Source organism: Hypanus sabinus, chromosome 1 (genome assembly GCF_030144855.1).
Source record: "Hypanus sabinus isolate sHypSab1 chromosome 1, sHypSab1.hap1, whole genome shotgun sequence".
NCBI lineage: Eukaryota > Metazoa > Chordata > Chondrichthyes > Myliobatiformes > Dasyatidae > Hypanus > Hypanus sabinus.
Window position 1 is genome coordinate 138386885 of NC_082706.1, and position 13964 is coordinate 138400848.

Below are 13964 nucleotides of genomic sequence, written 5' to 3' on the forward strand. Positions count from 1 at the left end.
CTAAAGACCATTTAAGACTAACACAAGATTACTAAACATTACCCTAGTATAAGGTAGCCTCCTGACCTCATGATCTACTTTGTTATGGCCTTGCACCTTATTATCTGCCTGCACTACACTTTCTCTTTAACCCTAACACCTTATTCTGCATTATTGTTCTCTCTTGAACCACTTTAATGCACTGTGTAATGAAATGATCTGTATGGATGACATGCCAGACAGTTTTTCAGTCTACTTTTATACATCTGATAATAATGAACCAATTTTCCGATTTATAATTTTAAATAGTCATAATTTTGATTCATTTGAAATAAACTTACCTCCTTCTTTGCAATTTCTCTGAGCCTTCGAGGAAGACGTTTAACATTATCACTCATCGCTCTTCTGCGCAAATGTGGTGGTAGGGACTGCAGAAACTGGGAGTTTGATTTGTGTGCTACTGCTTTTAACATGGCACTGATTTCTGCAGCACGGTACTGAGCAAAGTCTTTTGCTGCAAAATGAAAAATAAATGTTAAAGACATAATTTTCCTTTTAACAACTTTATGCTTCCTCCTTGGATATTTACTCTTGAAGTTGGCGAATGTTGATGTTGATCATTCACATTGACCACCTGCATCAACATTTGAACACAGATTATTTTAATTCTTAACATTGCCCTACAAAATAACTCAAAGACACATTTGTCTGTGGCATTTCCATAATCACTGTATTAAGTCATTACTGCAAATGCATGTCATAAAATGGCCCAGCTACCATTGCTTAAATTGCATGTCCATTATCTCACAGACTGGAGAATATAAATCACTTTGAAACGCTGTAGGGCATCTCTGGATTGCTTCATTTGAATATGGAATTTAAGTAGCTGCCCTCTGCACCTACTAATCTTCTTGGGAAAGAATAAACTACAGTATCATAGTATGTGAATAGACTACATAGAAAGGATACAAGCAGAGAACATACTGTACATCCTCTGGATAGCTAATTTCCCCAAATGAATAAATAGAAAGTTTAAAAAGATATATAAATAGGAAATGCAGTTCAGTAGTTCAGTTCACCCTCATTCATCAGTTGTCTTTAATTTAAAAACCTTTTCTGCTTAAATTAGGAATAACGTTCCATCCGTGGATGAGATTTTTAATTCACAGAAAGTATAATGAATGCAATTTCTGAAAGGTGTTCTGCATGTCATCAAGATGGCTTCTGGGTGCTCTAGCTCAATAGATGAAGATGTAAGGCTGAAGAAATTGTTCTGAGGTGATATCTATTGGTTAGTTTATGGAAGATCTAAATGAGGATCAATTGTATTATTTTTCTGTTTCTACCAGTGTTCTATTTATAAATTCTTCATTTTCAACCTACGAATCTCTGTCAGGGATTTGAGGGAGGATTTGCGATGGTAGAGTAACCCAAACTTCAATGGACTTCTGTGTATTAAAAGAAATCACGTTATAAGCTTTACTCCAATATTGTTATCAATCTGTCAGGAAGTCATGGAGATGATCAGTGTATAATGCAACAGCTATTACACAGAAAAAAAATTTATGAAGCATGAGCACATGAATCAAAATCCTGCTATTCCCTACCTCCAACTTCTTTAAACACTTCTTCACTGCAATATTTTAATCCCTTCTTAACTCAATGCTCATTATCTATCCTGATGGCTTCACTATTGTCAGCTGTGCTCAGAGCACAAAGTCTGGAACTCTTCCCTTAAACCTTTCTTTCTCTATTTTAAGAGTACTTTAAAACCTACATTCTGTGCCTTAATATCTCAAGTTGTGATTGATATTGCTCTTGTAACAATACTGCATTTAGATTTCCATAAAAACAGAGGCTGTTGCTGTCCAGTGCAGATGACTTACTTACCAAATAAGAATTTGGGAACATTTTGAAGATGTTTACGATCAGTTCCTTGGCTTCTGTGGCAATATCCTCCATGAGAACCTCTCTGCTGTTCTCTATAATTGATATCTGAATTGCAAAGTGAAAACTTTGATTGATAAAAGTGATTGCTTAAAAATATTTCTTTACAATATGAGGAGCTAATAATTCAAAAATATATCTTTCTGATATAAAGTGCTCTGACACAACATCCCTATATCCTAATTCTCTTTAAGCACACTGTTAAAAACTTACTTACTTTATATGCTCCATTGGGGTATCAGAGCCGTACAGTATAAAATCAAGAACTTCAGCCAGCCAAGTCCAAACTCATTCCATTTTATTCTCTGCACATTCCCATCAACTCCCCTCAGATTCTACCACTCAGCTACAAACAGAGGACAAACCAGGGTCTACTTATGCTTTTGAGATGTGAGAGAAAACAAGCATCCAATGGAAACCCATGCAGTCACAGATAGAATGCACAAACACCACACATATAGCACCAGAGGTTGAAACTGAACTGGGATGCTAAAGCTACAAGCCACACTTCTGCTAGTTGCTCCATAAGGTATCTTCTCCTATCCCACCCTGACAGGACCCTCGACGCCCTTTGATATTCTGGTGCCTTTCTAGATCTCTGTTATCCTTCAGCTGAAGAGGCAGATAAAACAGAGAATGCTTTTCCTCAACATTTGTTCAGCCAGAACCCTAAGAATTACAAATCCTTCTGATATAAACCAAATAGAAAATTTCCAGCTTATAAAATAAACCAATTAGAAAATTTCCAGCTTATAATTAGATACCGATCTTGCCACACTAACGACTGCTCTACAGACCTGCAGCACAGCTCTGAGCACTGCATCACAACAATTAATATCCAATACAAAATAATGAGGCTACTGCAAGTACCAACCAGAAGCAGTTTACCAACGAGTGACCACAACCTCGAATAATATACAGGCAGCAGCAGTTTAGATGTGCTCACGTTTGGGGAGACTGGAAAATTAAGGGGGTGGGGTGAATAGCCATGAGACTTTTCTATTTTCAGCAGTAATAACTAATATTCTTAAACCAGGCTCAAGGACAGCTTCTATCCCATTGGTGTACAATAAACTCTTAATCTCACAACTAATCTCCTCGTGACCCTTGCACTTTATCAGCCTACCCACACTGCACTTTTCCTGTAACTATAACACTATATTCTGCTCTCTTGTTACTGTGTTTCCTTCTTTACTACCTCAACATACTTGTGTTTGGAATTGTTACGTACCCCATAACTGGGTGTCTGACCAGCAGAGAAAGAAGACTCGTCACTCTGGCATGAGTGGACACACACACAAGTCCCCACCAGCCCTGCTGTAACACTGTGAGCTTTACTGAGGGATCTCCTGGTTCGGTCTTCGAAGCCCCCACCTTTCTGTGGGTTCCCAACACTCAATCAGTGTCCACTGGTGTGTCTGAAGGGTGTCTCTCCAGACCTGTCTTTTTATCCCCACTCACGGGGTCTCAGCTATCCATCAACTCTGAATGACTGTGTCCATAAAATCAGGCCACTCCTGCTGTCTCCTGAGGAATGTTAACGAGCAAAGTACAGTCCTTGTAGTAGAAGGAAAATAATCCTTGTAGAAGTCATAATACAGTAAATCAACAGTCTCTCTCCCCCTCTTATCTGTAGCAAATGTTCTTGCCTGGGCTTTATCTCTCTCTCATGAGCAGCATAACGACAGCAATAGTTCGTAGTTCTCAGGAGGGGGGTTGGGAATGGTTAACTCTGCACCCCATTGTCCATCAGGTCTGTTCATCACTCATAACAGAATGAGCTGTCTGGACTGCATGCAAAACAAATCTTTTCACTGTGTCTCAGGATGCAACAATAAATAACCAATGAACACTGACTGAAAATCAGGCAGCTTAAGTTAAGGCACAACACCTAGACAAGAACAGCAAAGTGAACAGAGCCTTGAACAAGGTATGCTTTACAGAAGTGGAGCAAAGTTTTTACTTTGCACTCTTAGTACAAATATTATCAAACCTCAGATTATTCAAACACTGTAAACCTCCTCAAAGCTCTGTAAAGAAGTTATTGTTTTTAATTACCTGACTGAGATTCAACTGACTCTATTCCAGATCTACCAGCCCCTGGATCACATGAAGAAAAGGTGACATTGCTAGGTTGGTTTCTCATCTTCTTAGCATATTTCTTTTCTTTGCGATTGATTCCAGACATGACTGTTGGAGGAAAAGAATCTCAAAGTCAGTCAAATTTATTGTTGTATGAAACACTTACTTGCAGTAACAGCACAAGCACATATTATCAGATGAGCAATAATACTCAGGTATTAAATTATACACAAATATAAACAAATTATACACTTTTCCTACAAGAACAGAATTAGAACAAAAAAAAATGTTTTGCTGCAAAGTGATCAAAGTGGCCATACTATTTCTATACTGTACTGATTATGGTTATGCTTGGTGATTCAAAAACCTTACGTGTGAAATTAATTAGCACGTTCGTGAACCTGGCTGGTGCGAGACTTCAGAATTTTGTACCTCCTGCCCAATGGTAGCTGAAGATGACGTGGCCAGGATAGTGAAAATCTTTGATGCTGTTATTTAATGAAGCAGCACCTCACGCAGATATTATCAATGAAAGGAAGGAATGTGTCCATGGTGTATTTTGCTGAGTCCACCTCCTTCTGCAGCTTCTTACATTCTTGCACATTTGAACTATTGTACCGGGCCATAATGCAACCTCTAGGATATTTTCTACAGTGCATCTGCAGAAGTTTGTTAGAGCATGCAATGATATACTGAACCTCCTAAGAAAGACACGCTGGCACACCATCTGTGACTGACTGAATCTATGTGCTGAGCCCAGGTCAGGACACTTCGAATTTAACAAATTTTACACAAATCAAGTAAAAACTTCAACTGCTGCAAGAGAGTACAATAAATAATAAAATTCATCAAACCTGTTCTGCTATTTAATGAACCATTACTACTCTCAGCATGGCTTCGACTTCACTTTCTTGATTGGTGTCCATAAACATTAAACTTTGTCGACCTTTAATATTGTTAACGACTCAGTCTCTGGGGTACTTAATTCCAAAGAGTCATAACACTCAAGACATAAATTCCTTCACTTAAACAGGTGACCTTTTATCCTTAGCTTGACAATCCCCAACCAGCAAAAATATTCTCAAACCATCTATCCTTACAAACTGCCTCCACAGATCTGCCTGACACAAAGAATTCCTCCAGCAAAGTGTTTTAGCTCCAGATTCCAGTAACTGCAGTCTCTTGTATATCCATCTATGCTGTAACATCTCTTAGGATCCTACATTATCTCCCATTCTTCAATCCAGAATGTTCTTGCCAAATCTAATCAATTGTTCCTCATGTTGTTCCCCTTTAACTTCAAAATCAATCTCGTGGACCTTTTCCCCACACTGCACCCTAGACAAGTACATTTGTTCAAATGACGGAAAAAAGTACATGATATCGCACGGGCAGAATCGACAAAGTCCCATACGGTAGTAGCGTGATTTCCCTACTTCTGAACGCTATACTCCATCTGTGATCAATGACCACAATTAAATCACATATGCAGCTATAAGGGGAAAAAAGAATCAGAATCCAATTATTATCACAGTCTTGTGTTATGATATTTGTTGTTTTGTGGCAGTAGTACAATTTGCCATCCATTGCAGTAAAAAAACTTAGAGTAAACTTTTTAAGGCACCTCTTGTACCTAATGAAGTGGCCACTGAGTGTATGTTTATTGTCTATTGCTGCTGTGACCCAACCACTTCTTGCTTCAACATGCTGTGCGCTCAGAGATGTGTGGTTATTTGAGTTACTGTCGCCTTCCTATTAGTTTGAACCAGTCTGGCCATTCTCCTCTGATCTCTTTCATTAACAAAGCATTCACTGGAATTTTTTTTGTTTTTTACACCATCCTCTAAATTCAAAAGGCTGTTGTGGATGAAATTTCCAGGAGACCAACAGTTTGAGATACTAAAACCACCCCATCTGGCACTAACAAACATTCCTCAGTCAAAGTCACTTAGATTTCATTTCTTCCCCATTCTGATGCTTGGTCTGAACAACTGAACTTCTTGACCACATTGGCATTAGTTGCTGCCCCATGACTGGTTGATAAAGAATATGCATTCACCAACAGCTGTACCTATTAAAGTACAGCTGAGTGTAAATTAAAGTGAGTGTAAATAATCAGTGCAAAAGGTAAATAGTGAGGTACTGTTCATGGAGCATTCAGAAGCTAATGGAGGAGGGGAGAAAACATTTGAGTGTGCATCTTGAGGCTCCTGTACCACCTTCCTGTGATAGTAATGAGAAGAGGATATGTTCCAGATGGTGAGGGCCCTTAACGATGGATGCCGTCTTATTGAAACACCCTTATATATAGATGCCTTTGACAACCTAACTTCAGAAGCTTATTATATCTACCAACAGGTATTACTTGGGGATGGATTAAACCTACCATACTTACCTAGACTTAATTATGTGCCTCCAGGTTCTATACCGAAATCAAGGTTAAAAACGTTGAACATCCAAGAGCCAGAGACGAACTGTGACTGTGGAGAGAGAATAAGTTAATATTTCAGGTTGTTCAGCTATCATTATAACCCATCACCAGCTTGTACAGAACCAATAAATGCTTGCTTTGTAAGCAAGACCCACAACCCAAAAGAAGAAAAACAAATCTTGATTTGAAGGCATTTTGGTTCATTAACAAAAATGTTAAACAAATCAAGGATGTTACACTGGATATTAGCAAATCTAATATAGGCTTTTTTCTGAGGATATTCAAGATTCAGGTTTCAAGATTGTTTAACGTAATTTCCAGTACACAATTGTAAAGGCGAATGAAATAATTACTACTCCAGATTCAATGAAGCACAAAATAAAACACAAGATAAAGAACACAATAATAAAAAACCACAAAAAATAAAAATACAGAAGATAATTTATATATGTAGATGAATTAAATACGCAATACTCCCGGGAGGGCAGGATGAGCAATTCAATAGGACAGACACAACAGCAACGGCCAGGACTGGAAATATGATAACGAGAAGGCTCAAGCAAACAATACTGACCAGGGAGCATTCGCTGCAAAATCTGCAAAAACAAAGGTCTCAAGATACACCCACAGACCTGAAGATCTCTCTGCACCTGAGCCACCCCAGTGCCAAAGGAGTGACCAAGTGAGTGCCCCCTCTGACACCCTAATCCATTCATCAAGAAAGAGGATCAGGTGGCCTAGATCATCAGCTAATGTATCTTGGAAGCACTTTGATGATGACCTGGATTGCATCTTGGAAGCTACATTGGCAGGACCTGTCTACAAAGAAATCGACTCCCTCAAAGTCTTTGTGTTCACCTCAGCTAAAGAATGATTTGGTCCAATTGAGAAGACAGCAACTACACAAGAGAGAAAATGAAATTTGCCACCTGACAAGCAAGATAAAGACCCTGAACAAACAATTCAAAAACAGTTCATCGGATGGAAAGGGTGTCAAAGGCCTAAAAAGCAAACTGCAGGAGCAGCTGCGCAAGCTCATGGGGATGGAGCAGCTGTGAAAGCGAAGAAGGGAGAAAGAGAGAAGGAGAGCACAGTTCGTTAAAAACCCATTCAAGTTCACCAGGGCTCTTTGCAGACAGAAAAAAATCTGGGACCCTATCTAGATTAAAGCAAGAGGTGGAAGAATTTCTGTGGGAATCACACAGCGATCCCTGTAAGAATCAGAGACTAGAATTCAAACCAAAAGTCCCCAACCAAGAAACCTAGCAACTGAGCTGAATGTGGCAGAGCCCCGTTGGAAGGAGGTCTAGGATATCATCAAGAGAGCAAAGTCATCTGCTGCCCCAGCACTATGCGGTATGCCCTGCAACGTGTATAAGGAATGCCAAAAACTCCTCCAGAGGTTGTGGAATAAGGAAGATTTGAAACAAAGGCTCTATCCCCCAAGCTGGAAACAGGCTGAAGGATGCTTTGTTCCCAACGAAGATGATTCCTCCACCATCACCCAGTTTAAGACAATCTCCCTCCTTAGCATAGAGTGCAAGATAGTCTTCTTGGTGATTGTGAGAAGGCTGACCTCTTTACTTAATGGAGAGCCACTTTATCAACTCATCCATCCAGAAAGGTGGCATCCTAGATTTTTCAGGGTGCTTTGAACATACATCAATAATCAGCCAATTGAATCGCAAGGCCAGACAGAAGAAAAGTGACCTAATAGTTGTCCGGTTAGACACAGCCAACGCCTACAGATCAATTCCATAAGTCCTCATCCAGGATGGCCTACATCACTACTACACCCCGCCAATAATGCAAGACATGATCATCAACTACCTAGGAGGATTGAAGCTACGCTTCAAAAGACCTTTGTCAGAAGTTTCATATAAATGGAACTAGTGTGCAAAATTTTTGACTCGGAACAAGAAGGCGGGGGAGAGCACCTAAGAATTTCCAGTGGGAAGACATTTTGAGTTCTCGGGGGAAGAGAGAGGCCAGACTGCACAGGCGTGTGACATCAGCCAGTTGAGCGCGAACAGAAGGCAGCCATATCCAGTAGGCAGCGTTGGGAGCAGGCAGCAGAGTGAAAGGGCTTTGGCTCCACGGGCTTCGGCGGTAATGGGACAAGGTGAGGCAGTTGTTGATTGCAAAAGAAGGTAGTATATATGTGAGGCCAGTTTTCTGTGGTTAGTGTCAGATGTGGGAGGTCCTGGGGTCTCCCGGCATCCCGGATGGCCACATCTGCACCTGGTGCATCGAGATGCAACTCCTAAGGGACTGTGTTAGGGAACTGGAGCTGCAGCTCGATGACCTTCGTCTGGTCAGGGAGAGTGAGGAGGTGATAGAGAGGAGTTACAGACAGGTGGTCACTCCGGGGCCATGAGGGACAGAGAAATGGGTCACAGTCAGGAGAGGGAAGGGGAAGGGTCAGGTACTAGAGAGTATCCCTGTGGCTGTACCCCTTGACAATACGTACTCCTGTTTGAGTACTGCTGGGGGGGGGGGGGGGACAGCCTACCTGGGGGAAGTGACAGTGGCTGTACCTCTGGCATAGAGTCTGGCCCTATGGCTCAGAAGGGTAGGGGAAGGAAGAGGAAGGCAGTAGTGATAATGGACTCTGTAGTCAGGGGTTCAGACAGGCGATTCTGTGGATGCAGGAAACTCGGATGGTAATTTTCCTCCCAGGTGCCAGGGTCCGGGATGTTTCTGATTGCATTCAAGATATCCTGCGGTGGGAGGGAGAACAGCCGGAGGTCATGGTACATATTGGTACCAATGACATAGGTAGGAAAAGGGATGAGGTCCTGAAAGAAGACTACAGGGAGTTAAGATGGAAGTTGAAAAGCAGGACCACAAAGGTAGTAATCCCTGGATTACTGTCTGTGCCACGCAACAGTGAGAATAGGAATAGAATGAGGTGGAGGATAAATGCGTGGCTGAGGGATTGGAGCGGGGGCAGGGATTCAGGTTTCTGGATCATTGGGACCTCTTTTGAGGCGGGTATGACCTGTACAAAAAGGACAGGTTGCATTTGAATCCCAGGGGGACCAATATCCTGGCTGGCAGGTTTGATAGGGCTGTTGGAGAGGGTTTAAACTAGTTTGGCAGGGGGTGGGAATCAGAATTTGAGTGCAGGGATTAAGGTAGAAGGTGAAGGGCATGATGCTAAGAGTTCTGAGTTGATAAGGAAGGACAGAATATAATTGTAGCCAGTTAAAGGGGTTGAAATGTGTCTATTTCAATGTTAGGAGTATTAGGAACAAGGAGGATGAACTTAGAGCATGGATTAGTACGTGGAACTACGATGTTGTGCCTGTTATTGAAACTTGGTTGGAGGAAGGGCAGGATTGGATGATGCAGGTCCCCGGGTTCAGGTGTTTTAAAAGGAATAGGATGGGAGGTAGAAGGGGGGGGGGGGGGGGAAGTGGCATTGCTGGTCAGGAATAGTATCATGGCTATAGAAAGGGAGGACGCTGCAGAAGGAGTGTCCACGGAGTCAGTCTGGGTGGAAGCCAGAAATAGGAAGGGATAAATCACTGTGCTGGGAGAAGTCTATAGGCCCCCAAATAGCCCTCGGGACACTGAGGAGCAGATAAGCAGGCAGATCTTGAATTGAATTGAATTTCCCCTTGGGGATGAATAAAGTATCTATCTATTTATCTATCTATCTAGATCTTAGAATGGTGCAGGAAATACAGGGTAGTAGTTATGGGTGATTTCCACTTCCCTCATATTGACTGGCACCTCCTGAGTGCAAGGGGGATAGATGGGGCTGAATTTGTCAGGTGTGTTCAAGAAGGATTCCTGACACAGTATGTGGACCGGCCGACAAGAGGAGAGGATCCAGTTCTGGGTAATGAACCTGGTCAGGTGACAGACCTCTTGGTGGGGGAGCATTTTGGTAAGAGTGACCACAACTCCCTTAGCTTCAGCATAGCTATGGAAAGGGATAAAATCAGAAGAAATGGTAAAGTGCTTAACTGGGGAAGGGCTAACTTTGAAGGGATGAGGCAGGAACTAGCGAGAGTAAATTGAAAACAGATGTTCAAAGGGGAAAGCACAGAAATAATGTGGGAGAAGTTTAGGAACCACTTGCGCTGGGTTCTGGATAGGTTTGTCCCACTGAGACAAGGAAAAAATGGTAGGAAAAGGGAACCGTGGCTGACGAAACATGTGAGGCAACTCGTCAAGAGGAAGGTGGAACCGCTAAAGGATAAAGAGGACAACATGTGCCTGGAAGCGGAGGAGGTTGTGGAGGTCCTAAATGAATACTTTGCTTCAGTATTCACAAGTGAAAAGGATCTTGATCAGGATGAGGTCGAAGTAGAGCGGACTTGTGTGCTGGACAATGTGGCGATTAAGGAAGAAGAGCTGGATTTTCTTAAAAACATTAAGATTGATAAATCCCCATGGTCGGATATGTTACACCCCAGGTTGTTGTGAGAATTGAGAGAAGAGATCGTAGGAGCATTAGCTATGATCTTGGAATCCTCTTTGGCTGCAGGGGAAGTGCCGGAGGACTGGAGAATGGCAAATGTAGTTCCCTTGTTTAAAAAAGGAAACCGGGAGAAACCTGGGAACTATAGACCGGTGAGTCTTATGTCGGTGGTATGCAAACTACTGGAAAGGATTCTTAAGGATAGGATCTACGAGCATTTGTGAATTGAGCATACATGGCTTTGTGAAGGGAAGATCGTGCCTCACGAGCCTAATTGAGTTTTTTGAAGAAGTAACAAAAGGAACTGATGAGGGTAGGGCAGTGGATGTGGTTTACATGGACTTTAGCAAGGCATTTGACAAAGTCCTTCATGAGAGACTCATCCAGAAAGTCATGAGGCATGGGATAAGTGGAACCTTGGCTGTTTGGATAAAAAAATTGGCTTAAAGGAAGAAAGCAGAGGGCAGTTGTGGAAGGAAAGTATTCTGCCTGGAGGTCAGTGACTAGTAGAGTGCCGCAGGGATCTGTCCTGGGACCCCTGCTATTTGTGATTTTTATAAATTACCTGGATGTAGATGCGGAAGGATGGGTGAGTAAGTTTGCAGATGACACGAAGATTGGAGGAGTTATGGATGGAGCTGTAGGTTGTTGAAGGTTACAAGAGGATATAGACAGGCTGCAGAGTTGGGCAGAAAAATGGCAGATGGAGTTCAATCCGGACAAGTGTGAGGTGATGCATTTTGGAAGGACAAACCAGAAGACTGAGTACAGGATTAATGGTCAGTTACTTAAGAGTGTGGATGAACAAAGGGACCTTGGGGTTAAAATCCATACATCCCTCAAGGTTGCTGCACAGGTTGATAGGGTAGTTAAGAAGGCCTATGGCATGCTAGGCTTCATTAACAAGGGGATTGAGTTCAAGAGTAGAGAGGTCATGTTGCAACACTACAAATCTCTGGTGAGACCGCACTTAAGAGCATTGTGTCCAATTCTGGTCACCTCATTATAGGAAGGATGTGGAAATTATGGAGAGGGTGCAGAGATTTACAAGGATGTTGCCTAGTTTGGAGAACAAGTCACATGAAGAAAGGTTAGCAGAGCTGGGACTTTTCTCTTTGGAGTGTAGAAGAATGAGAGGGGACTTGATAGAGATCTACAAGATTATGAGAGGCATAGATAGGGTGGATAGTCAGTATCTGTTTCCCAGGGCACCAATAGCAAACACCAGAGGGCATATGTACAAAATTAAGGGAGGGAAGTTTAGGGGAGACATCAGGGGTAAGTTGTTGTTTTTTTTACACCAAGGGTTGCAAGTGCCTGGAATGACTTGCCAAGGATGGAGGTGGAGGCTAAAACATTAGGGGTATTTAAGAGCCTCTTGGACAGGCACATGGATGAAAGAAAAATGGAGGGTTATGGGGTAGTGTGGGTTTAGTACTTTTTTTAAAGGATTATATGGGTCAGCACAACATGGAGGGCTGAAGGGCCTGAACTGTGCTGTAGTGTTCTATGGTTTAAAGCACGAGATTGAGGGCAATATGCTGGCATGGTTCGAAAACTGATTGAAAAAATAAACAATAGGAATATACAAGATTGTGGCAAGCTGTGACTACAGTCGGCCCTCCTTATCCACGAGTTCCACACGTGCAAATTCAACCAACTGCGAATCGAGAAAACTTAGAAGTGCTCTTCCAGCACTCATTGTTCATCTTGCATTTCGTTTGTTCGCTACTTTGTTCCTGTGAAAAATGGCTCCTAAAAGCAATTCCTCAAAGGCTAAAGTGCTATCTCTCGCCAAGAAAGTAGAAATATTAGATCTTTTGAAAAGTGGCATGTCGCTTTCTGAAGTGGGTTGTAAGGTCGGTAAGAACGAATCAAGCATTCGCACAATAAAGCAGAAAGAAGCTGAAATTCCTGTAAGTGTTAGTGCTGCCCCTACAACGGCAAAAATGATCTGTCTGGTTCATGATAAAGTGCTTGCAAAGACTGAGGAAGCATTAAGTGTGTGGCTAGAGGACATGTCACAGAAGCATATCTCTGTCGATGGCCAAATTATATGTGAAAAAGCTCTTAGTCTCTATGAGCACTACTGTGATGGGGTTGATGAGAGAGAGAGAGAGAAAAGAGCTTAAGGCTAGTAAGGGATGGCTAGCTATGTAAAGTGCTACAACCTCAAGAACGTAAAGATCATGGGAGAATTGGCATCTCATTCGTTCGCTGCTTGTAACGTGAGGGAGGAACAAGTACAGTTTTTCTTCTGTCAATATTCCCTAAACAAGACAGTGTAACAACTATTTACATAGCATTTCCATTGTATTGGGTGTTACAAGCTCTGTAATCTACAGATGATTAACAGTTTTACTCGTTGCTTGATCATTGTTTGCCTTGCGACTCATTTGTTCACTGCCTGTGAGGAGGAACATGTACAGTTTTTTTCTTGTCAATGTTCCCTAAACATTACAATATAACAATTATTTACATTATATTAGGTATTATAAGTAATCTAGTGATGATTTAAAGTATACAGGAGGATGTGCGTAGGTTATATGCAAATACTATGCCGTTTTATATAAGGGAGCTGAGCCTCCGCGTTTTTTGGTATCCGCAGGGGGGGTCCCGGATCTGCGGATAAGGAGGGCCGACTATATAAGGGAACTGCAGGGATCAGCACTTCAGCACCAGATATCCATCAATGATTTGGATGAAGGAACGAAATGCAATATCTCCAAGTTTGCTGAGAGTACAAAGCTGGGGAAGATTGAGAGTTGTGACAGCAATGCAATGCAGAGAATTAAAGGCTATTCATACATTCATGCATTGGAAATGTTGAGTCCCAAGATCTGTACCTGCCTGGTAGGAAAATGAGATGCTGTTCCTGAAGCTTAATTTAAAAAGAGCACGGATCAGAGTGGGGAGTAGGTGAAAGGTCAAAGCTTAGGACCCCACACTTACTCCAACTCTTATCATTTTTGAATGAAGCTTGAAGAACAACATCTCACCTTCCAGCTACTGTCAACTGGAACGGAAGCATTTAGCGAAGCGGTAACCTAATTCACATCTGGTATGTCAAATGTGAGATTAGATGCAATACAC

General features: G+C 41.9%; 1 protein-coding gene across 2 annotated transcripts in view; it reads right to left on the reverse strand.

Annotated features, from left to right (window-relative positions):
- Positions 1 to 13964, reverse strand: part of pop1 (POP1 homolog, ribonuclease P/MRP subunit) — an 81371-nt gene that overhangs the window by 66153 nt on the left and 1254 nt on the right. For both annotated transcript variants that reach the window (XM_059977003.1, XM_059976994.1), the window contains exons 2-5: positions 6404 to 6488; positions 3985 to 4116; positions 1870 to 1974; positions 321 to 493 (exon numbers count right to left, since the gene is read on the reverse strand). In XM_059977003.1, coding sequence (XP_059832986.1) covers positions 321 to 493; positions 1870 to 1974; positions 3985 to 4114 — 408 coding nt within the window. In that variant the 5' untranslated portion in view covers positions 4115 to 4116; positions 6404 to 6488. The remainder of the gene's footprint in view (positions 1 to 320; positions 494 to 1869; positions 1975 to 3984; positions 4117 to 6403; positions 6489 to 13964) is intronic.